This window comes from Rutidosis leptorrhynchoides, chromosome 10, assembly GCF_046630445.1.
Source record: "Rutidosis leptorrhynchoides isolate AG116_Rl617_1_P2 chromosome 10, CSIRO_AGI_Rlap_v1, whole genome shotgun sequence".
Taxonomy (NCBI): Eukaryota; Viridiplantae; Streptophyta; class Magnoliopsida; order Asterales; family Asteraceae; genus Rutidosis; species Rutidosis leptorrhynchoides.
This window is the reverse complement of record NC_092342.1, coordinates 244763867-244790632: the sequence shown is the minus strand read 5'-3', so window position 1 is coordinate 244790632 and position 26766 is coordinate 244763867. Positions and strand designations below refer to the sequence as shown.

Sequence of the window (26766 nt, the reverse complement as noted above, 5' to 3'; positions counted from 1 at the left end):
TGCAAGTCAGAATGCAATGGTTAACTATTCGGTTGTAGTCTAGATTCACTAATGCGTCCTAACGATTCTGGCAGACACACTAATGCATATCCTAGTTCCCTACAACCAACGCTCTGATACCATCTGTAACGACCCGGTAAAAGCGTCATTGACGGCATCGTTAACTTAGGTCCTCCTGTTGCGTGGTCATAGTCCCTAAATGAGACGCGTTTGACCAAAATTTTGTCGCATTCATTTGAAACGTGCAAGACTTACAAAGTTTAGTTTACCCAACGGTTCGACAACAAGTTTAAGTTTACAAAAGTTGTAAAGTATAAATGAAATAAATCGCGACATAATAAGTTGAAAATCACGGTTGCTATAAATAGCGTAAGCATGTATGCTTTAAGTTTGAATCCAAAGGTGCTATCACTAGCGTATGCATGTATGCTTGACCCCAAGCAAGAAATCAAAGTGTGCGGAAGCATGTATCAAGTAGCCAAGTATGAACCTGAGAAACATATAGAAAAATGTCAACGAAAAACGTTGGTGAAATCATAGGTGTATTTGTAAACGTTGTTTTTGAACCACAAGATTTTGTATTTCCATAACGTTGATTATCTAAATTGTTTGCATTCCAAAAGTACGTTCGCGAGCACCCAATTATCAAACTTAACTGTTTTGTACCCTGTTACGTAGTGTTAGAACATACACTATACTCGAAAATATATTTCATCCGCTAACGGTAGCGAACCTTACGAATGAGGGCTCGTCAAGCCCATGTGATCACATAACATAAGTTCACGTTTACACCCTGCAAGTGTAACTAATGATAATTGAATTGAGGCTTTTTGTTCTAACTCGCTGTGGAATGTTTATTTTCGTACTTGTGTTCAAAGCATAAAAGTATGATACGTATATGTTTCTCATCCCATGATTTAAAAGTATAAAAGTTGTTGAAAAGATGGGACTATGATCTCACCTCGAGTGCACGAGTATAAAGGTACTTCACAAAGTAAACATGTGCATGAAAGTTGTTTAGTCTTGACCTAAACAAGTAAGTTATATCAATACCGGGTAAGACACAAGATCGGTCGAAATGTGTTCAATTAGTCATATGGCTCGTTACGACTCGATTATATAGCATGTGAGTTACATTGTCAAGTTTCATGCAAGAATTATGTATAAAAGAAGATTAGAACGATTGCATAAGTATTTGGTTAAGTTTGACTAAAAGTCAAACTTTGGTCAAAGTCAACGAAAAAGTGAACGTGTTCAGGTCGGTTCTCGGACAATTTTTCTGAGCTTCATAATCATATATGAGCATGTTAGAACAAGTTTCATGTTAATCGGAGGTGCGTAGCATAGTTGAAATTAAACGAAAAATTGCAAAATTGGACAACTCGCTGAACAGGCTTAATGCGCACCACGCATAAAAGTGCGCACCACGCAGTTGTACACAAAAATAAAAGTGCGCACCGTGCATAAAAGTGCGCACCGCGCAGTTGTACACAAAAAATGCTGTTTGCTGAAAAGTCAAGTGCACGAACCAAAACTCTTTCAATCACAACTTATGAACCGAAAACACTCAAAACACGTATCTTATATCGTTGGAAAGGTAATTTAATGAGGAATACAAATAAACACATATCATAAATCAAATTCATCATTTACAATAACCGAAATCTCGCCGAATGATCATTATTTAGCGTTTCAATCTCAAAAATGCAAATGGTGATTCGGGAATCCAATTTACACATACGATATGCCGTTTCGAAGGTAATTAAACATACATTGCAACTAAACACTTATCAACAACATTAACAAGCATTCAATGCATCAAAAGTTCATTTTAAGTCTATCAAACCCTAACTAAAAATCATAAAATCAACAATCATGCTAACGAAGTTTTTCTAAATCAACCTACATACCAAAACGAAGCTAACGATGCTAGTAACACATTTAATACATGAACTTTAACATTTAAACAAAATTTAATCATCCAAAACTCAATATTAAACACACCCATTTCAAGTTCATGCTAGTTTATGCAAAACAACAAGATCGAGCAAATAATTCACATATTCATGCTAGACTCGAGCCATAGACACTAAGTAACACCATTTCAAGTCTATAAAACGAATTTTAGAAATCTAGAGTTTTTAGAAACTTTACCCCAAGTAGTGAAATTGGTACCAAAACGTAGAGGATGAAGAGAGGATTCCAAAAGTACAATTTGTTTTGTGATGAGCTTCCTAGATTCAAAATGGATGATGATTGAATGATGAAGATGAAAATGGTGAAAGTTGGAAGTAATACTTGAGAGGAAAAAGGAAAAGAAAAATAAAATGAAATGAATGGTGGTGGAGAGTTTGACTAGTTCAACTAGTCAACTTCTTTGGTCCATTGACAACTTTGGTCCCTCAAGTTTGAAAGCGGGAGCGTAAATTAACCAAATGAATTATTTTAAATACGCGAGAGTAAACGAGAGATGTTATAATCAAATAACGGAAATATTAAGAACGTTAGTTAGCGAAAGACACGAATTTAGATAATCAAAGATATTATCTAAAAAAAAGACGGGCGCTAAAATAAATTTAACGGAAAAATACGGGATGTTACAAAGTGCTTGCTCCATCAATGTTGTTCATACAACAATCCCTTTTGAAGTGATCGGATTTACCGCATCTCCAACAAGTCTTTTATCCCTCTTGTTGGAACTAGACTTGTTACCATCAAACTTCTTTTTCTTTCCATTTGATTTCTTGTTGTTGTTTTTGTTTCCACGTTATTATCTTCTATTATGTTGGTAGAAGATGATACCGATTCTTTACCCTTCCCTTTGCCATCCTCTTACACCCGTATTGATTCCTCAATACACAAGTGGCCACCCAACTCGGTCAAATTCATTTCTTCCTTTTTGTGCTTCAAGGTGTTTTTAAATTCTTGCCACGATGGAAGAAATTTATCAATTATACATGACACTGAAATGGATTCATCCATTTTCAAGTTATGTTGAGTAAATTGTCCCAAAATACTAGAATTTCATGGAATTGCTCCGTAACCGGCCTTGTATCAACCATTTTGTAATTGTTAAAATTATTAAACAAGAAATTCTTACTAGAAGCATCTTCGGCCATGTACTTGGCCTCCAACAAATCCCATAGTTCCTTAGTCGACCCAACATATTGATAAACATCAAATAAGATACTAGATGTGGCCACCACATATGAAATCATCATTGTCCCACTTGTTTCTCTTCCGTGTTTGTTCTAAGGTTTCATTCTCCATTTCTTCGAGCATAGGGTTGATAGAACATACACAACCTTCAAAGTTATCAATAAAAACTTCATCTTTTTTAGCCATCTTCTAAAGTCTACTCCTTCAAACTTCTCAAGTATTGCAAACTTGAAAGTCATTTCCTTCACCGACTCACCGGCCATGATTCTTAGAAATGCTTGATTAGAATGTTATAAAATTGGGTTTGTGGTAGAGAATATGATAGCCGGATTGATTCTTGAATTGTTTAGTCATTTTTCTAATAAAGTATTTCGAGCCAATTGGTCACAGGTTACGCGAAATCAAGATTGGGATGAGACACATAATGGATAATTGTCTTGGCTAAAAGATGATTATCCTACACAATTATAGAGAGTAAATCTGGATGTTTTGATGTTAAAAGTGTATTTAGAATCTCAAAAATCTGGAACATTTCTTCATTAATGGGTCAAAAAGTGCAATGAAGTATTACAACCTTTGATAAATTGCCATAATTAAATGACAAATCTCTTGGCAATGGACATGATTGAAAGGATGCATTTATACCCTAATAACCACTTAAACATGTTCCAAAACGTCCAGACAAACAAAACAACCATTTGTGAAACGTTTCAAAACGTTTATGAAAAGTTGTGACTTTTCAGCACATTGTGCATAGAGGTGCAGCGCACCACTTCAGTGGTGCGGCGCACCTATGCCTTTTCCAGACCAATGTGACGCACCATTACGGCGCATCATAATTTTTCTGATGAAAACAAGATCCTTTTACACTAGATGGTGCAGTGCGGCGCACCATCTGCCTAACTACCTGGACAACCAACATTATATATTTTTGCACAAACAAGTTTTCCACTCAAGCTAACCGTTTAACTCTTTAAATGACGTGTACTTCAGACTCTTTAAATTCGTTCTAGAGTGTCAAAGATTGCTTCCACTTTCAACTTAGAAAATCCAACACATCAAAACGATTTGTCGGATCACACTAAAGTCACCAACACACATTGTAGTCTAAAGTTTCATTCTAATATCTAACATCATATTTGTTTCGATTTATGCATCTTTATATCATAATTATTGTATTATAACAAAAATAAAAAAATCACATATACTTGCCCGTTATAAAATTAAATTCATGTATACAATAAGTATGATTTATAATAGTTGTATTACTGATTGTATAATATTGAGAGCTTGACTATATATATATATATATATATATATATATATATATATATATATATATATATATATATATATATATATATATATATATATAAAAGTCCATTAATGTAAAATATATATATATAAGTCCATTAATGTAAAAGCTTAAAGTTCGATTGTACATTTGTACGTGTGTATATATTGTGGTCTAGAAGGGCCGATTTGCCAAGTCCATGGAAAGTAAGCCCACATGTACTGGCCCAAGGAGTGGAAGCCTAAGGAGAAAAGTAATTTCCCTTATACATTATTTTTCATATTCTCACCGATGGTCATGAGAGCAGGACACAATTTTTTTTATTAGACCTTTCCCAACCCGGCGTCAGTTTGCAAGGTCAGTCCTTGCTGGCATTTTCTGACGAAAACTGGGCCGTTAACGCGGCGTTAGTTTTCGTCACATAGGGGCGTTAGTCGGGACTGCAAAGGAAAAAAAAAACGTCAGTGCTGGGTGTCGCGTTTTAATTGGGACACGTGTCCTAGCCGTTGGGCAACAGCTTTATAGCCGTTTTTCCTTTTTTTTGTTTTTTTTTTTGTTTTCCTCCTTTCTTTTCCATTATAAATACTTACCATTCATTTCATTTTTGCAAAAAAAAAAAAAAAAAGAAAATAAAAAAAAAAAAAAAAAAAAAACTCTCAATAATTATACATTTTACTCAAAAAAATTATGGCGTCATATTTACTAGCTTGCGATTCCGATTCGGTTGATGTTCGTATTATCCAACTTATTCAAGAATTGGACGAAGAGTCCGAAGTCGAGTTCGTTCCTCGTATTCCAAGAGTTCGTGGATACATTCCGAGAAATCGGGAGTCAGCAGCGCAACGTCTTTGGAACGATTACTTCGCCGACGTACCAGTTTATCCGGCTAAGAAATTTAAAAGGCGGTTTCGAATGCGCATAAACTTATTTCTACGTATAGCTCAAGGTATAACTACATTTAATGGTACTTATATTTCGATTTTTTTAGAGAAAGATATGATGCACTTGGTAGGCAGTCGTTTACTACTTTACAAAAGTGTACTTCGGTTATACGTCAATTGGCTTATGGATTAAGCCCCGATGCTCTCGATGAATATTTACATATGAGTGAGAAAATATCAGTATTATGTTTAGACAACTTTTGTAAATGTATTATTGATTTATATAAAAGTCGATACATGAGATCTCCCACAACAATCGATGTTGCACGATTATATAGTGCACACGAGGAGAAGCATGGATTCAAGGGTATGCTCAGTAGTATCGATTGTATGCAATGGGAATGGAAGAATTGTCCGGTCGCTTATAAAGGACAATACACTAGGAGTGATCACAAGAAACCGATGATTATGCTTGAAGCAGTGGCTTCATATGACTTGTGGATTTGGCATGCCTTTTTCGTGATGACAGGTTCTAACAATGATATCAATGTTATGAATCAGTCACCAGTTTTTGATGCACTAAAGAAGGGAATAACTCCATCTGCACCATTTGAAGTTAATGGTCATCAATACACCAAAGGTTATTACCTTGCCGATGGTATATATCCTGATTGGGCGACATTGATCAAAGGAATGTCGTGCCCCACAGATGAACCAAGGATTAAGTTCACGAGATTTCAAGCAAGTGCACGAAAGGACAAAGAGAGGGCTTTTGGTGTTCTTCAAGGGCGATTTCATATTTTAAGTCAACCTTCACGTACTTTGAAAGTAAACCAGATGCGAAGAGTAATGGAATGTTATCTCATTTTACATAATATGATTTTAGAAGACAATGATTTTGCGTTATGTAAATGGGAAGAAAGGTTTATAACCGAGGAAAGAGCAAATCGTGCCCAACGAGTTAGGAATAGAGGACGTGATCAAGACGTTGTCACAAGAGAAATAAGGGATAGGGCGGTGCACGACCAACTGACTGAAGATTTAATCGAGCATATTTGAAATCTTCCAACGTCATTTCGACCAACGAATTAGTATTTATTTATGTAATCTTTAAGATTATTGTATGTTTTTTATTGATTATTTTTTTTAATTATTTTATTTAATTATTTGTATTTTGTTTTTATTATTAATGAATATCTTATTTTCAAATATTAAATAATGTGTTAAATTATATATAAAAAAATGCAAAAATTAAAAAATGATGGACCCTACTGAAACTGACACTGAAAACTGACATTTTGGGTTAAAAAAGGTCAGAAACTGACACTGTCCAGTCAGAGTCAGATTGCACTTTTTGACCAAAAAACGTACCAACTGCCTGTAACGTCACAGTCAAGGTTATGAATGGTCTTAATTATTTTCACATAAAACTGGTAACAAAATATGGGAAGAGTAAGGTACTAAATAAAAAAATCAAGTGCACGAAAACAGTTACGTTTTGCTTGAAAAAAATCAAGAGCACTATGTGAGACGTTACATGTATCACCTAAAAACACACAATTGTATATTTTTCTATACTACTCACTCCTTACTCCTTCTTCCCATATCTATTGTTCATTATTTCTTTTATAAATGTCTCAAATTAATTGTCCACTTTCATTAATAGAAAAAAATAATGTAATAAATTTCTTTTGTGCCCTTACCGTATACATATAAGACAAAAAGAAAGATAAAAAGTAAAGGGTAAAATTGAAAAGTTAATAAAAAAATACATGTGTCAGGTACTACTTCTAAAATTGTGTATTTTTTGTCTAGGACAATGAGTAACTTATTTAGGGGATTGGTATTTCCACCATTGCTTTTACTATATCCACCATAGAGTACTAATATACCCTTAATGAAAAGTTTACACAAATATTTTGTTACAACTTATTAAGGGGTATTACTGAAAAAACTGCGTCAAATGATGGTGGAAGAATAAAATTGAATGGTGGAAGTAGGGATGTCAATGGATCGGATATGGATCGGGTGAGACCGTATCCATATCCATATCCATTTATTTTTTTTACTTTCCATCCATCCATATCCATATCCATCGGGTGAAGCGGGTTAATGGATAATTATCCATATCCGTTTAAATTTATTTTATTTTTAACAATTATAAACGGTGGTTCACTATATACGATCAAAAGTAATATTTTTAATAGTTTATGCGATCGAAAGTCACATTGTACTAATCTATATAACAAATATTCAACAGATATCCTATTAAACGTGTAAAGATATCGACATGTAAGTTGCTTACTTTTAGTTACATGGAATCACATTTGAACAACCAAAGTACGATAAATACATTTGATTATTTAAACAAAACAAATTATAAGAAGCAAGTTATATTTTAGAGAAAATATAAAGAAAGATGAATATGAATATAATTAATGAAATATCACTATATAAATGATACTAATTTGAGTGATAAATTTATATATTTAGTTATTTCGGGTGAAAGCGGGTTCATCCATAGATGAAATTTTTTCATCCACATTCATATCCATATCCATTTAGATCGTCAATATCCGCGAATAATCGGGTGGATCGGATGGATATCAACTAGATCGGGTATCCATTCACATCCCCAGTGGAAGTATTACCTCCTCTATATATGGTGAGAGGTTACATGTGTCAACTTGCCTTAAACATTTGCAACATGTCTTATAAAACCAACAAAATATACAATCTTACTGGAATTCTATTGTCGACAATAATAGTATCTTAAAATATTAATTTCATTTCACTAAGAGAGGTTCCTCACAGCCAATAAACAAAAATGTCAACTCTAGTTAATGTACTCAAAAATGGAATATAAGACCGTATCAACGGTTGACTTTTCCTTTTCAGCTAGGACTTTTACAAGTTCAGACGATAGTAAATAAAACCCATTTACAATCATTCGTACAATAAATTCATTCCCAAACGAGCCTCGTGACGGTTAAAGTTATCTAGTTTCGGTTATGTTTCTAGTAAGTTTTCTCTTCGCGAGCCGTTTCGTTTTTGAATTGATCGTATCGGTTTAAAGATTCCTTCATTTATTGATGAAGGCTTCATAATTTTAATAGTAATCGTTATTCTAGCTATAAAAAAAGAGCCTCGTGATGAGCTTGTAATAGCATTGTTATCGAGGCAACTGTTGTGATGAGACTCAGGCCTAAACATATAAACCAACCTAGCTTTGATGCTTTTGTCGTGAGATAACATGTATCACCATGAGTCTCTGTCATGTTTCTTTATTTATTTGTGATTTATTTATATGTACTTATAGATTTAATACTTGTAAACTAGTTTATTTAATTAATATGTGATGGAGATGAAGTATGTCATAGTTGAAAATAGTATATAATGACCACGTGATGACAAAAAATGAGGAGATCGAAAGTGCCGATGTGACGTTGATGTGAGGGTGTGTGATGCGAAGAAAAAGCGTTATGGTTGAGAGTGGTCTATCAGACTTGAATCAACAAACAACAACAACAAAACCCAATATCATATAAGTAGTGTATGAAGGAGGTGAGATGTAAACAATCCTTCTCCTATCTGGGAATAAAGACAAGTCATTTCTTCACCCGGAGTGAAAACACTCTCAAAAGTAGAGAAAGTCATCTCTCTCCTATTCGACAGATAGAGAGATTGCTTCCGAGTGGAACTCCTGCGAATAAGTAGGAAATTTTTTTAAAAAAAATAAAATAAAATTGAGACGCCATGAAAATGTTAAAATCAAATTTTCATGAGTTTTAAATCCTGTATGAAAATTTAATTTAATTTACTTAGGCTCTAAGAGTCAGTCAAGTTGCTAATAAATCGACGTTTGCTGTCGACTCAAAAACTAGAGCCGTATATCGAATCAACAAACCTTCTTATTAATTTAGAAGTCCCGAGCATAAAAGATAGACCTCATAAAAACATTAAACATTTTAATGCATATAAAACATAACATTACTAACAACTTGTCAGTAATTAAATTTTTTGTGTCCAATCAAATACGGAGTATATAGATTAGTCTGAATCTAATTCAAGTCTATTTGTAAACTAAATATCAAATCAATGAGATTCGGGCTTATTAGTGTGGCTGAACACCCAATTCCACGTTGTTTATGTCATTTGTGTATAAGAATGTAAAATTAATCTGATGTCCTCTGATGTGAGTAAAATTGTTTGATAAACGAGCTTTTTAATTTGATTTATGAAAAAAAATATATATATAAATAGATAGATTATTATATATAAATCTTCCAAAATTTTAAACCCTTTAAAAATTTTGGACAATAATCGATTGTACAATTTCACATGTGAATTAACTCTAACCACTAACATTGCCTTTCAAAAAAAAAAAAAAAAAAAAAAAAACAATTTCACATGTCCAAAACGTCCATGTTAATGAAATAAAACAATATTAAGTGCATGATGATGTGCATGTTAATTTCTCATGCTTGATGCTTTGCACGGACGGAATAATACATAGTTAAATAACAAATTAATCATTATATAGTTGCAAAATGAATAAATATTTGTTTGTCATAAGAGATTCTCATGATCACAACCATGCCTTTATTTCTGTAACATCAAGCTATATATCGGTACATCAAAGGAACCAAAATCTTAGGGAGTCACAATGGGCCGACCCGAAGAAAACGAACTTCCTCAGTCATCATGTCAATCCGGCCCGTTTCAGCCACAACCCGATCAAATTCCATTCCAACCCGCGGCACCACAAGGCTACCCAAATCAGCATGACAACCCTTTATTGAGATCAGCACCCTTACCACACGGTTCTAATACGGATACAAACATTAACCCACAATCCACTCCTTCGTATACACCACAACCAATCATCAAACAACTGCCACATGTAGCGTACTCATCATCACAATCGGCTCATCCACCTCAGCATTCTATACCGGTTGCTAATGGAACATCATACATTAATCCTCAAAGTTACATGACTTGCACCCCTAATCATAATCATAACCCTCATCAACATGTGGTTAATTATGTCGTACAACCACAAGTAACAACTGGTACGCCAAATTGGCATCAACCACATGTTCAAGTGGCTTCTCAGGAATGGAGCACTGGTCTCTTGGACTGCTTTTATGATCCTGGAAATGGTAATTTTATCTTCTACCTTTTCTTAATATACTGAAGTAAATCTATACTAGCATGATACACTATAGTACCTTTAACCATAATCATATTTTGAATTGAATTTTTTTTATCATATTAGTATATATTTTTTTCGAAAAGCAAATGATTTATATAACTCGAAAACAGATCAAGCAATGAGCCCGATCCAGTACACGAAGTATAGCCCAGTTAAATACTCAATGCATCTAGTAATAGGTCGGATAATTTAGTAATCAATTCAATTAGAGAATTTAACAATTAATCGCAATGTTTGAAAATTCACAAGAGTTGAATTACAATGTATTAAACAAATACAAAATTTTATTGAATTGTATAATGTATTATATAGGGCAACAACCACTACTATTTATTAACTATGTAGTGTGAAAAATTTCCGATTTCAACACTTCGTCAAGTTTCTACAAACCAGACTAAGTTTTGACGTAATGTTAGATATATCATGTTTGATAATTGTTTTTCTCACATAATTTTAGGGTCCAAATATTTATGGATTGAAATTGCCATACATACAAATTGCATGGATAAAAAACTAAGATTCAAAATCTCATTTGTCAATTATTCTGTATATTTCTTCTTATTTTGTTTCTCATGCAACAGCTATTGTAACGCTTTGTTTCCCTTGTGTTACTTTTGGGCAAATTGCTGAAATTCTCGATAATGGCCAAACGTGTAAGTTTTGTTACTCGTATAATGTTACTGTTTACAATTTATTCCCAAAAACTAAATAAATGCAATTTCGGAATATTGTTGTCACTCCATAAATTTTGTTGTCACTAATAAACACATGTTGGTTTTACAATGATTTTCGTAGTGTGTGCGGCGAGTGGACTTATATATGGTCTACTCCAACATTTTACGGGGTTCCCGTGCGTACTATCATGCTCGTATCGTACCAAACTTAGAAACCGGTACAATTTGTTGGAGACACCCGCACCTGATTGGTTGATACACTTATTTTGCGAATGTTGCGCTCTCTGTCAAGAGTATCGTGAACTTAAAAACCGAGGCATGAATCCATCTCTAGGTACGTTTGCTATTCTGTTTTTAGTATAACTTTCATATATGATGATGATCAAAGTATAATGCAAGTATTCTTTTGGATTAACGCCAAAAATAGGGTACAAACTTACACAAATGTACCGATGTCGTCCACAAACCCATTTTCGTCCTACTGTCGCCTACAAACTTTCAAAAAATGTACCAATGTAAACAAAAACTATCAAAAAAGTGTACCAATGTAAACAAAAATGACTTGCTACCGGCTAAACTGGTTAAAATCAACACGTGTCGTTCGTGGATTGGATCTTAATTCTTAAAAAAAAAAAATAATAAAAATAAAAAATTATCAGGTCAAAATTAGTATGCAACAGGTCAAAACTATAAAATGTTGATATTAGCACATTTTTTGAAAGTTTGTAGGTGACAGTAGGACGGAAATGAGTTTGTGGGCGACATCGGTACATTTGTGTAAGTTTGTAGCCTATTTTTGGTTTTAACCCCGTCCTTTTATCATAGTAAACTATTAGCTACCTGCAATTAATTTGATTTACAAATTTATTCATCACAGTAGGACAGAACTAGCTTCTTTGACAAATAAAAGTAGAGACATCTTATGATAGGATTTTGTTAACGAGTATCATCATGTGATTCATGTCATATATTAAGGTTCATTTAATAAATTCATTTATTTAAATATGAGAATGTTTAGTTAATATATACATATAATTATTACTAGTTAATAAATAAATATTATAATGAATTAATGAATAGATTTAACTTGATTAAACTTAATTAAATACGCTTTAATGTGTCATATATGAACATGTTAACAAAGATCATTATTATAATAACTATATAGTTGATTTTACGGAGTATCTTGTAGGATGGCATGGAAATTTGTCTAAGCAGCAAAATATGGCAAATTATGCAACGATGACTCCTCCAACCAACCAAAGAATGGGTTAAATATCAGATTTGAATGTAACCAAATTGATGTTTATTAAAAGATTGATGTGTATACATAGTCACCACTGAACTAACTAAGGCAATAATTATGATCAAAATTCAATTAATTTAGATTATTGTTACTGTATTTATTTTTCATAAATTTCTGTACGTTATTCTTTCCTTGTGTTGTGTAGATTTTTTTTTTAAAGTAGTAATAATTCATTCAAAACTTGCAGAAATCGAAATGTTTGCATCAGATTTACAATCATAGTATTTCCGGAGTTTAGAACTCCGGTTTGGATGTTTTTTTGCTGAAACCGGAGTTTAGAACGCCGGTTTATGTCCGGACCTGCTAGATTCCTGACCGGGCTGCCCTACCAAACCCTAACCGTACTTTTAAAGTCCGGTTTGCAGGCTTTTCTGACATCTTCTGAAACCGGATTTTGGAACTCCGGTTTCAGGGAACCCTATCTGATTTCCTTGATTTTCATGACTGAAACGCTATCTTCTCAGTATCATAATTCATATCTTTTTACCGTTATTTATACCTTTCATATCTTAACTTCATTTACACCATCACAAAGAACATAAACATATTTTCAAAACATGAAATTGAATCCCAGAAATGTGTGAAATCATCACTTGAAAACCTCAAAAAACTCTAAAATCACATAATAAAATGACTACAATTCGTCCATTTATGGTTAATTTTGTTTGGGGTGGCAGAATTATTTTTCAAAATGGTTGGCTTGTTGGTGATGAGACAACATTTATAAGGAGTTTTGTCATGTCTCAGCGAATTAATTGTACGCAGTTAAATAATATGGCATACAATTATGTAGGTGTTGATCAAAGAACACATTCGTTGAAAATGATATTATGGTATGTTTTCAATGATCGTAATTGCAGAAATGAACTTGTCGACGATCAAACTCTAGAAACCATGTATTATTTCTCTCAGCGTGATGAAGACTATCAGGCCCATATTGAAATTCAGTATGAGCAAGTGTTATCAAACCCGAAAGTTCCAGGTTTTATGAGCATGATTCAATCTTTTAAAGCTGGTCCATCTACCTCTCGCAACCAGTCAACATTTTTTGAAGAAGAAGAAGATCAACATGAAGAAGAACATGAAGAACAACATGAAGAACATAATGAAGGATAACATGTAGATTATGCTGATGATGATGGTATGTCAACTGCTAGTGACCGTTCATTTGATCACTATAGCGTTGAAGAAAATCTTTCAGATGACTCTGGTAGGGAAGATCCATTGCCACAAGATGCCCCTGTTTCAGGTTTCAGTATTCTTAGTAGAGTTGGTGAGCCTAGTTCTTGTGTATTTGATGATGATGACGAAACATCATGGGTTGTTTGGGATAAAGATTCGAATGTTATTTCACAAGGAATGGTTTTTCAGAACAAAGTTGAACTTTTATACGCTGTTCGGAGATGGAATATACAAAATAATAGAGAAATCATCGTTGAAGACAGTAGACCGGGTTATTGGAAAGCAAAATGCTACACCACTAGCCCAAAATACAAAGGACATCCAGAACAGAGACATTGTTCGTGGGGTTGTAGTGGTTCAGTTAAAAATAGATCCAAGGTATGGAAACTTGTTAAATGGAACGATTGCCACAATTGTTATGGAAATGTCGCTTTAAACAGCAATCGTTGTTTAACATCAAGCTTGATTGCTAGCGACATTGACCATTTAGTGAGGGTAAACCTTAGTATTCCAGTAGCAAACATCCAAGCAATTGTAAAACGAACATGGCAAGTGGATGTTACGTACGCTAAGGCATGGAATGCTAGGCGTATTGCTATTGAACGGATGTATGGCACTTGGGAAAGTAATTTTGCTGAGCTACCCAGGTATTTAAATGAATTACTCTATACCAATCCAAATACAATTGTCAAATTCTTAAATGATGGCCTTGAGAACGGTGTACATACATTCAAGTATGTTTTTTGGGCTTTTGGTCCAGCCATTAGAGCATACACAATGTGTGTACTGATAATTTGCATCGACGGTACCCATTTGAAAGGGAGTTACAACGGTAAGTTGCTTCTTGCTGTTGCGAAAAATGCTAACAATCAAGTTCTTCCAATTGCTTTCGCAATAGTAGACAACGAAACCAACGCTAGTTGGATTTGGTTTTTGGAAATGTTCCAACAACATGTCGTTCAAAATAGAAAGATTTGTGTCATATCAGATCGACACCCTGGTATCCTACATGCGATGGGGATCTGTACAAGTCAATATGGGTGGGAACATAGGTATTGTTTGCGTCACGTTCGTAGCAACTTAATGAAGCACTGTCCAAGGGTCCAACAGCTCAAACAGTTGTGTTGGACAATCGGTGAGACAACTAATCAGATACTCTTCAAGAATGCTATCCGAGCAATCAAACGCGCTAGTCCAGCGGGTTGGAAGTATTTGAAAGATTCAGACCTTCGAATGTGGACCGTGTATAAGGACCATGAAAGGAGTCGTTGGGGTAACACAACTACAAACATTACTGAGTGCGTCAACAATGTAATGAATCTTGCACGTATGATGCTGATAAAAGCATGTATTGAATACACTTTTGATTACACCATAAAACACTTCGTCGATCAATATCGAGAAGCTTACTATTGGGATTCACCATTGACCAAGAAAATGTGGAAGATATATCACGAACGGGAAATGAAATCCCAAACATACAAAACAACATGCTATGACGCCCGGAGAGGTTTGTTCAAGGTTCAGTCAACCTATCAAAGAAGCGGTGAGTTTAACACCCCGCCAAAATTGCCATTGACGCAGATGTTAACTCTGGTCCCAGTGCTTGGCTTGACTTTTAAGTAACATCAGAGTTCTACAGCGGAAACAAATTATCTAAGTACCTGAGACAAAACATGCTTAAAGTGTCAACCAAAATGGTTGAGTGAACAACATATGTTTAATATATAGTTTTAGACCACAAGATTTAATTATAAAGTTTAATCAGTTCGGTAGTAGTGCTGAGGTGTATGATATTGAAACTAAACAAAGTTACCCCGTGATCACTTTAATCGTTCGTGTCGTTAAATCATTATTATGTAACCAAAGACCAACGGTCAAATGGTTAGAGACGTCGCTCTCAATAGGCCTACTCACAATAACTAAGTTTGCATTTATACATAGCAATTAACGATATCATGGTAGGGATTTAGCATGAATCAAAGCATGGCAGCACAGTTTGAACTAATCAGAATAAAGTTTTCATGTACTTGTGTCTAAGCGTAAAACAGTTTGAAAGCAAGCATGTGTCTCACCCAAAGTTCAAAATAAGTAATAGAAACAGTTAAAAAGCGGGGCTATGAAGTTCACCTTAATAGCAAGCAAGAAATTCCACACAAGTAGTATGAACGGAGTGTGTAAACGGAGATCTCAACCTAGAGATATAATGTTTAATTAGTTAATGTCTAATAGACATAAAGTTTGTTAATTAATATAGCAAACTATATTAACAGTGACGGTATTCGAAAAAAGTTTATATTTCTAAAAAGTTTCTGATGATGTAGCGTGAGGGTACGAAATAGTATTATTTTTAATACAAAATACTACAAAATATGACACAAGTTTTATTAATTTACGGATAGGATATACCTAAACCTTGCTACAACACTATAGGCAGTGTACCTAATCGTAGAGTAGTGTAGTTTTTAGTAAGTCCGGTTCGTTCCACAGGGAGCTGGTGAAGTTAACGCTATATTATTAAGTTTATTTGTAAAAATATATATATAAATAAGTAGTAGTATTATTATAAAATGGGGGTTTTACCGTTTAATGACCGGTTTGTCGATTTTAAGCGTAAAAATAAATGACAAAAATTAAAGTGCGTAAAATAAATTGCGATAAATAAAATGACAGAAAATAAAATTGCGAGTAATAAAATGACAGTAAATAAAGATACGATGAGAAATATAATAAAAGAATTATGCTTATTTAAACTTCCGTAATCATGATGTTTGACGTGTTGATTTTAATTTATTACCATGGGTTAATTGTCCTTTGTCCTGGTTTATTTGATACGTCTATCTGGTTTTTGTCCATAATAGTCCATCGGTCATAAATATAAAGTGCGAGTATCCTCGTCAAATTACCCTTATACCCGAAGTCAAATATTCCAACTGATTAAGGATTTAAACTGTGACGCAGTTATCACTTCTGTCAACAATTACACCAGTTATCACTGTATGTAATCCACCCCTGTTTTAATTAGTTTATGAATATTAATTCATCCACTTGATCAGAATGAATAATCAATTACCCAACCCAATTGATTAATTAAATGATTATAACAGATTCCATATGAACATCACTAAATAGGACAACCATAATCATTATTAATTATTAGGTTAATTAATTTGAAGATAGGTTCGACAGACTCCAATGAGTTGTCACTCAATTAGACAATACCCCCCATCTATTAATAGTCAATAGTTCAATTTACACAAGTGTCGGTCTTTTGCCCAAACCTTAATTATGGTCCAAAGTTCAATAACCCCTTCTTAATATTTTAGCCCAACATCACGATTACTTCGGCTCAAATAAGCATAATAATAACTTAGTTACGATACATTAATGTAAAAAGGTTGAACATAACTTACAATGATTAAAAATAGCGTAGCGTTACACGGACAGAATTTCGACTTACACACTCAAACGATCTCTATCATAAATCTTATTATTATCATAATTTAAAATTAAAATTAAGATTATTGTTATATCTTATTAAGTTAACATTATGATAGAGATATAGAATATAGATATTGATAATTGATATTGATAAATAAGAAAAAGATAGAAAAAGGTTGTAGAAAAAATATCGAAAAAGAAGTCTCCCTAATTTTGATCGTAAATCATCCTTTTATAGCGAAATTAGAAATTAAATTTTCATTTACGACCCCTGAACTATGCTCAATTAACAACTTTTTATTATTTAATATTATTCTTATTATGAATTATTTAAATATTATATTTTATTCTTGTGCATAGTTGACTCGTAATTTTTACACCGTTGCGTCGAGCGCTGAAAGTTGGTTCATGTCCCGGTTCCGGATTTTCGAACGTCCTTGCGTACTATTTAATATCTTGTACTTTGCGTTTTGTAACTTGTACTCTTGTCATTTTTAGACGTTCTTCATCAATAATTTGAACCTTTTTGATTGTATCTTGTACTTTTGAGCTTTTTGGACCTTTGTGTCTTCAATTCGTCGTTTTCACCTTTTGTCTTCGTACTTATTTAAAATAAACGAATATTACTTGAAAATGGAACAATTGCAACTAAAATCTTGTCTTTCTTGGGGGATTTTGCTATGAAATATATGTTCCTTTTTAGCCTTATCAATATCCCCACACTTGAGCGTTGCTTGTCCTCAAGCAATACAGTCTTGAAATAATATAATACATCACACGAATCATTTCTTTATTCTTCACACTTTGTACATCAGTGATTTTGATAGAGCGGTATAAACAATGATAGTAACGATATGGTTAAAGGTGGGTGTGTCATCCACAGTTGCCTTGGGTTTAGGACAACGACACTTGCAATCAAATAGCCGATTTACTTTCGGTTTCCAAAGCAAAGTGCACATTTGAAAGGTGGTTTACAGTCCCACATGACTATAAAAATTTAGATCCTTTAGGAAATAGGATCTTTATGAAAACATTTGATCTTTTGAAAATTCAATCTAGCTTTTACCCTAGATAAGTTTTCTGATTTGATCCACCATTGGTGTTGCAAAATATATTTGTGGATCAATATTTTGGCTAAAAACATTTAGGTTCGTGTAATCCACTGCTATCCCGGTATCGAAAAGCACACATCCAGTTTACTTGTTCCGTATATTACCTTTCGGCAAACTACCGTCCGGTTGTAAAGGAAAGCGATGAACAAGAAACTGTTAAGGCAATGTCCCGTGACATGCAGATGATTATGGTCTTTTAACGTGTCGGATGCTAGAACTATCCTTGGTAGGAGCAATAGTAAAGATCATCCTATGATTTTTCGGTCTGGCACAAGGTCCTGTCTCTGACCATGCTATGCAACCACCGTTCTTACGGTTGACACCCGATTTGGTTCAGGTGACCTAATGAATTCCATTGAATTCCCAGGATTTTACGTTCAATGGTAATGAACGCATTGAAAATGGATTTTCAGAAAACAAACCGGTTTTAATTTTGATCAAAATATTTTCTCGTTCAAGCTCGAGTTTAGATATCATTGAATTCCATGAGTTTGAATTCTCAATCTTTAAGGTCAATCTCTAGGATTGAGTAATATCAGTCTTAAAAGCTGATTTTTAATCTTTAAGGAGATTATCCTTTCTGGGGATCTGATTCATTAGTCTTATCAAGCTAATTTGCACGGTGCCTCCCCATTGTACGAGATAAATCCTTCTCATGGTTAGGATAAATCTGACCACATGGCGACCCTGTTTGATGCTGAGGTCCGTGGATTTCCTGCTGATTTTAGAGATGACTTTTCTAGATTTTTCGTCAACCTACAGCTGGTCTAGACGACAACTTCTTGACCTAAATCAAGAAGCGTGTGTCTTTTTCGGAAGACTTTACTTCGTTTTAAATGATGGAATTGATTCATCGTGTAGATCCATCTTTCATTCAAAAGTATTACAATAAATCGGGTAAAACTGATTAGTTTCGTTCAAAACAAAAGTACCTGCAATAACTTTACAGAAACATGTGATAGATAGTTTTCAATTGAATAACTTGGTACATTCTCCCCACACTTAATTTCTTTCTTTGCCTTTTTATTTTCTTCTATTCCATTTTAAATGAATTCTAGCATTTTGGCTCGTTTCTTAATTTATGTCCTTTTTGAGGTAACGATAATTTCGGTATTAACACCTTGTTTTCATCGTTCATAAATATGTATAAACATGATTTTAAATTCATTTAGTTGAAAATTTTTCAAATTTTCACAAAATTTGGCAAATAAACCAAGTATAAACCTGAGAGAATTTATAACCCTTCCCCACACTTAAGATCATGCAATGTCCTCATTTGCATGAAATCAGACTATAATTTAAATTCATGAGGGTGATTAGCGTAGAAAAGTGATTAAAAATACTGAGTTTGCAAACATATTGTTATTTCACATTTAATTTTTTTGCGTCTTGTCAAAATCAGTAGCTTTTGCTGAACTTCATGACAGTCTTTGAAAGTGCGTTGTTTTACCCTGTTGTGTACATAACATAAAATACAAACATATATATACATATTTTTGAAGTTTGGTACATAACCCCACGTTCAAAAATTTATAATATATAATATTTTTTTCATCCTTTAGATCAATAAAATTAAAAATAATGATAACAAAATTTGTCGCCCCGCCCTCGGGTAAAGCAATTTCGGTTCAATGACCTAGTGTTCAACTTACGACGAATTTTAAAAATCATATTTTTAACTTAAAGAAATAAAGTAAATTTTGTTTTTTTTAAAATCACAATAAAACATAAATTAAAATGCATATTAATTTCAAATAAAACCTAAAAAAATAAAAATTCAGAATGGAGGGAGAAAACTAGTTCTTTAGTGTCTGCTAGCGGAAAAGACCAATCGGATTCCATTCTCGGAACTACACGAGAACAGAACAAATAACTTTAGACAGCATTATCTTTTTAGAACATTCGAATCTCCCCACACTTAGGTAGCTGTGGTGTTGAAATTGTGATTAACTTCATTGTCAATTTCTCTTGGTCCATAATCAACTTGCCTATCTGTGACTTTTTCTTTAAGCCAGTGCCCGGCTTCTTCCGTAATATCCCATAATTCAACTAGCTTCGCCTTTTCTTTAGGCGACAGATTGGATACTAACCGGTTACATAACTTAAAGTTCCCCTTACTTCTAGCATCAATAGCCCGTTTAAAAAGTTTCTTCATTGAACTGTTAATAACGGGGTCATCTAATTTCGTATCAACAACGGGGTCCTTTGTTATTGGGTTATCATTAGGTGTTACTTCATTTTTCCCACACTTAGGCGTTTCATTATTGCTAAGCACTGCCGTTGGAGTTGGTAAAACAACATGGTTATTACCAATCGTTTTTATTGGTTCAACGGTTTTGGTTGGTGGAGGTTTAGATTTTCGAATCATAAAGGTGATCGATTTGTCACCACTTTTAAGTGTCATTCTTCCATTTCCTACATCAAATAACGCCCCGGTGGACGCAAAGAATGGTCGACCTAAAATTAGAGGAATGTTTGGGTCCTCTTCTATGTCAATGACAATGAATTCGACTAGAAAGGTTAAATTACCTACTTGAATGGGTAGGTTGTCAGCAATTCCAACTGGGTGCTTAATGGTTTGATCAAAGAGTCGAACACTCATATCCGTTGGACTTAACTTACCTACACCTAATCTCTTATATAAGGAAAGAGGCATAACACTTACACTTGCACCTAAATCTGCTAGTGCATCATACATGACACAATCACTAAGTAGACAAGGAACAATAAATTCACCCGGATCACCTACCCTAGGTGGAGGTTTTGGTGGAACTGTCTTCACCGGGTTTATATTTACGGCTTTTGTTTCTTGCACTTTCTTATTCTTTTTCTTCTTCTTCTTTCCAGAGGTATCACAATCTTTATTACCTATCACTTGCTCATACTCAACTCCTTTTCTTGGAAACGGGATGGGTGGTCTGTATGGTGCCACCACTGGCTTTACATACTCGGGTGGTGGTGGTGGTGTAACTTCTTCATTGTTACTCACATCTAAAATCTTCCCATCTTCTGGAGCTGGTTTTTCAGAATTTGTTGACACCATATTAACATTCTCTTTCCGAGGATTTACTTCAGTATTACTCGGTAGCTTTCCTTGTTCCCTCTCACTCATCATGCTAGCAAGAGTACCTACGTGTTTTTCTAGATTCAAAATGGAAGCTTGTTGAGTTCTTAATGACTGATCAAACCTCTCATTTGTTTAGGTTTGAGTTTCAATAAATTGTGTTTGAGATTCAACTAGCTTGAATACCACGTCTTCCATATTTGACTTTTTCTTTTCAGTTTGTTGTTGTGGTTTATATAAGCCAGGTCTTTGTTGATTGAAAGTGTTGTTTTGAGTTGGTTGGTTATTCGGACCTTGTTGGTTATACCAGTTATTTTCGGGTCCTTTTGGATTGTAAAGAATGTTTTGATTTCGATTGAAGTTTAGCTTTGGCGGTTGATAATTATTTTGATAATTATTTCCCGGCCTTTGGTTCATATAGAAAACATTCTCTCGTTGTTCCATGGTTGGTTCAATGTGACAATCTTTCAATAAGTGTGGTCCACCGCATAGCTCACAACTGATTCGTATTGCGTGAATATCTTTATTCATCTTTTCCATTCTTCTTTCGAACGCATCTATTTTTGCGGAAACGGAATCAAAGTCATGGCTAGAATCGGCTCTAGCCGCTTTAGATGATCGAAAGATATCTTTTTCTTGGTGCCACTCATGCGAGTGGGAGGCTGTGTTATCAATAATTTTGTAAGCTTCAGTTGCGGTTTTCTTCATAATGGATCCACCGGCTGTTATGTCGATGTCTTTTCGTGTAGCAACGTTGACACCTTGGTAGAATATTTGTACTATTTGGTAAGTGTCTAAACCGTGTTGAGGACATCCTCTCAACATCCTTCCGAATCTTGTCCACGCCTCATATAATGTTTCATTTGGCTTTTGCGTGAACCTAACAATTTCTCCTTGAAGTCTCACGGCTTTGGATGCCGGAAAGAATCGTTTAAGAAATTTTTCAACTAAAACATCCCATGTGTCAATCGCCCCTTCAGGTAACGATTCTAACCAATCTTTGGCTTCTCCCTTTAAAGTCCAGGGAAACAACGTGAGATAGATCTGCTCATCTTCCACTTCTCGGATTTTGAATAGTGTACAAATTCTATTAAACGTACGAAGATGTTCGTTTGGGTCTTCATTCGGCGCACCACTGAATTGGCATTGGTTAGTTACCATGTGTAGAATTTGTCCTTTGATTTCATAATCTGGCGCATTAACTTCTGGCTTAATAATGGCGTGACCTTGGTCCGTGCGTGTGGCTCTCATTCGGTCTTCCATACTTAGAGGTTCCAGATTTTCCATAATTGAATTTGTTGAATACGAATCACTAGAAGATTCTGATTTAATGGTTTGTGGTTCAGGAGGAATGATTAGTGGTTCTGGATCTTGGAATTGTCCCTGAATATTCTCCGGATTCTCAATTGTGAGGTCGGGTTCAAAAGATGGATTATCGGAAATTTGAGTTGGAGTTCTTGGTCGACTAGATGATGATTCTAAAGAAAAATCAACGGCGACAATATTGGCTAGATGTCTTGATCGAGTTATAGGTGGTGAACGTATGAAAGGTGGTGAACGTTTTACTCGGTGCATTCACTGAATATCCTATTAGTTTTTAAAAGGAAAGAAAAATTATATAAGTTATCCAATTAATAGACTTTTCTGATTTTGCCCACGTTTCGAATAGCCAAAAGATGCAGCAGAGGGGCAGGATTCGTTTGGTCTCAATATAATTGAGTACTGTTTGGCTCCAATAACCCGGTCCACGTACAAATCCAACTATTACTACGAACCAGAAAATTTTGATGTCTATCAATTTAACCACTTAAAATAAATTTTCGTAATTTTAAGAAATTTAGATAAGAAGTAGAATAAAAATCTTATCCTAAAACTAGAATAGCGAGAAATAAGAGAGAAAAAGATTGCGCGTCGAAAAGTGTCGAAAAATAAAAAGGTCGAAAAATAGGCGTCGAAAAATAAAAATAAGAAAGTAGTGCGAAATACGGCGTCGTAAAATTCTAAAGCACCTAAAACTTAGTCTAAGGAATATGCACTTAAGGGATTTTACGGCAAAGCCTAAAAATTCTAGAATTAAAAATAATTATGGCAAAACTAAACTTAATACTAAAAGTTGCGAATATAGTCTAAAAATCTAAAGGTAATAAAACTAAAAAAAAAATTTTTTTTATAGACAAAATCTAAAAAAAATATATTTTTTTTAATAATTTTTTTTTTTTTTTTACGTTTTTGTTTTTTTTTTTTTTACGTTTTTTTTTTTTTAAGTTTTTTTTTTTTTTTTAAAACGAATTTTTTTTTCTAAAAAAAACGTTTTTTTTTTTTTACAATTTTTTTTTTTTTTTTAAAAAAAAACGATTTTTTTTACAAATTAATAATATTTTTATAATTATAATTTTTTTTTCAAAACTTTTTTTTTAATTCATTCACTATTCATGAATAGTAAATAAAAATAAATTAATTAATTTACTATTCACATGAAAACGACATGATATAAATTATTAATTATAAGTTACATAATATACCCCTGAAGTATTTAATAAATACGACTTTTTAAAACTTTACGTATATTCTAAAATATTATTATATTATTATATTCTATTTCAATATTATTATATTATTATATTCTATTTCAATATTATTATATTATTATATTTTATTTCAATATTATTATAATTAAAAATATAGCATTTTAGCGCTCCCCGGCAGCGGCGCCAAAAACTTGATGATGTAGCGTGAGGGTACGAAATAGTATTATTTTTAATACAAAATACTACAAAATATGACACAAGTTTTATTAATTTACGGATAGGATATACCTAAACCTTGCTACAACACTATAGGCAGTGTACCTAATCGTAGAGTAGTGTAGTTTTTAGTAAGTCCGGTTCGTTCCACAGGGAGCTGGTGAAGTTAACGCTATATTATTAAGTTTATTTGTAAAAATATATATATAAATAAGTAGTAGTATTATTATAAAATGGGGGTTTTACCGTTTAATGACCGGTTTGTCGATTTTAAGCGTAAAAATAAATGACAAAAATTAAAGTGCGTAAAATAAATTGCGATAAATAAAATGACAGAAAATAAAATTGCGAGTAATAAAATGACAGTAAATAAAGATATGATGAGAAATATAATAAAAGGGAGGTGATCCGTACACCACCTCTAATTTGACATACACCACTAAATAAATTATTTAGACATGTTTACCCTTCTTTTTATTCACCACCTACTCCCTATAACTTCTCAAGTGAAGGGTAAAATTGTCCAAATAATTGATTTGGTGGTGTATGGCAAAAATAAGGTGGTGTACGGATCAGCTCCCATAATAAAAGAATTATGCTTATTTAAACTTCCGTAATCATGATGTTTGACGTGTTGATTTTAATTTATTACCATGGGTTAATTGTCCTTTGTCCTGGTTTATTTGATACGTCTATCTGGTTTTTGTCCATAATAGTCCATCGGTCATAAATATAAAGTGCGAGTATCCTCGTCAAATTACCCTTATACCCGAAGTCAAATATTCCAACTGATTAAGGATTTAAACTGTGACGCAGTTATCACTTCTGTCAACAATTACACCAGTTATCACTGTATGTAATCCACCCCTGTTTTAATTAGTTTATGAATATTAATTCATCCACTTGATCAGAATGAATAATCAATTACCCAACCCAATTGATTAATTAAATGATTATAACAGATTCCATATGAACATCACTAAATAGGACAACCATAATCATTATTAATTATTAGGTTAATTAATTTGAAGATAGGTTCGACAGACTCCAATGAGTTGTCACTCAATTAGACAATACCCCCCATCTATTAATAGTCAATAGTTCAATTTCCACAAGTGTCGGTCTTTTGCCCAAACCTTAATTATGGTCCAAAGTTCAATAACCCCTTCTTAATATTTTAGCCCAACATCACGATTACTTCGGCTCAAATAAGCATAATAATAACTTAGTTACGATACATTAATGTAAAAAGGTTGAACATAACTTACAATGATTAAAAATAGCGTAGCGTTACACGGACAGAATTTCGACTTACACACTCAAACGATCTCTATCATAAATCTTATTATTATCATAATTTAAAATTAAAATTAAGATTATTGTTATATCTTATTAAGTTAACATTATGATAGAGATATAGAATATAGATATTGATAATTGATATTGATAAATAAGAAAAAGATAGAAAAAGGTTGTAGAAAAAATATCGAAAAAGAAGTCTCCCTAATTTTGATCGTAAATCATCCTTTTATAGCGAAATTAGAAATTGAATTTTCATTTACGACCCCTGAACTATGCTCAATTAACAACTTTTTATTATTTAATATTATTCTTATTATGAATTATTTAAATATTATATTTTATTCTTGTGCATAGTTGACTCGTAATTTTTACACCGTTGCGTCGAGCGCTGAAAGTTGGTTCATGTCCCGGTTCCGGATTTTCGAACGTCCTTGCGTACTATTTAATATCTTGTACTTTGCGTTTTGTAACTTGTACTCTTGTCATTTTTAGACGTTCTTCATCAATAATTTGAACCTTTTTGATTGTATCTTGTACTTTTGAGCTTTTTGGACCTTTGTGTCTTCAATTCGTCGTTTTTACCTTTTGTCTTCGCACTTATTTAAAATAAACGAATATTACTTGAAAATGGAACAATTGCAACTAAAATCTTGTCTTTCTTGGGGGATTTTGCTATGAAATATATGTTCCTTTTTAGCCTTATCAGTTTCTATATTTGGAAACCTACTATTTATGGAAAGCTTCCACTTATAGTATGCTTCTAGTTTAAGAATGTTCGGGTTATAATTCTTAACAAAGATGTTGTACAATCTCGCCCAAACTTCGTTGCTACCATGCAAGTCAGTCGAATGATCTATTGTTACCGAGCGACCCAGGATCTCTTGACCAGGAACTAAGTCTTGGCATTCGAGATCGATAAGCGTCCCATAATGGTAACAAGGATCACCCTAGGCCACAAGTAGCGGTGATGTTTGTTGTCTTTGTACGCTATATTTAATTATAACCTTCACGTTATAAGTGTATACACATAACAAGTTATTAATATACTTCTTAGTTATATATATATATATATATATATATATATATATATATATATATATATATATATATATATATATATATATATATATATATATATATATATATATATATATATATATATAAAGTGATAATATACTTAGTGTAATTAAGTGTTACTATATAGTTAGGTGTATAAGTTATACTAATAATAGTATTATTCTTTAATTAATCAACTATTATGTTATCTTATCATTATGTGTTACATATATTAATATACACCTATGTGATACATATATATATATATTCTTTATTTATGATCATACATGTTCATCACTATATAGTATATATATATATATTAGGTATATGTGTTAC

At 33.2% G+C, this 26766-nt stretch overlaps 1 protein-coding gene and 1 non-coding gene across 2 annotated transcripts; both read left to right on the top strand.

The window, feature by feature from the left end:
- The first annotated feature begins 5140 nt into the window (after nucleotides 1-5140).
- On the top strand, nucleotides 5141-6393 carry LOC139870922 (uncharacterized). Its single transcript, XM_071858682.1, has 2 exons — nucleotides 5141-5358; nucleotides 5442-6393. Exons 1-2 carry the CDS (start codon nucleotides 5141-5143, stop codon nucleotides 6391-6393), a joined length of 1170 nt encoding a protein of 389 aa, XP_071714783.1.
- Nucleotides 6394-22124: 15731 nt separating this feature from the next.
- Nucleotides 22125-22231, top strand: LOC139874022 (small nucleolar RNA R71). Its single transcript, XR_011767726.1, has one exon. It is a non-coding gene; the product is annotated as a small nucleolar RNA R71 (small nucleolar RNA).
- Nucleotides 22232-26766: the final 4535 nt, after the last annotated feature.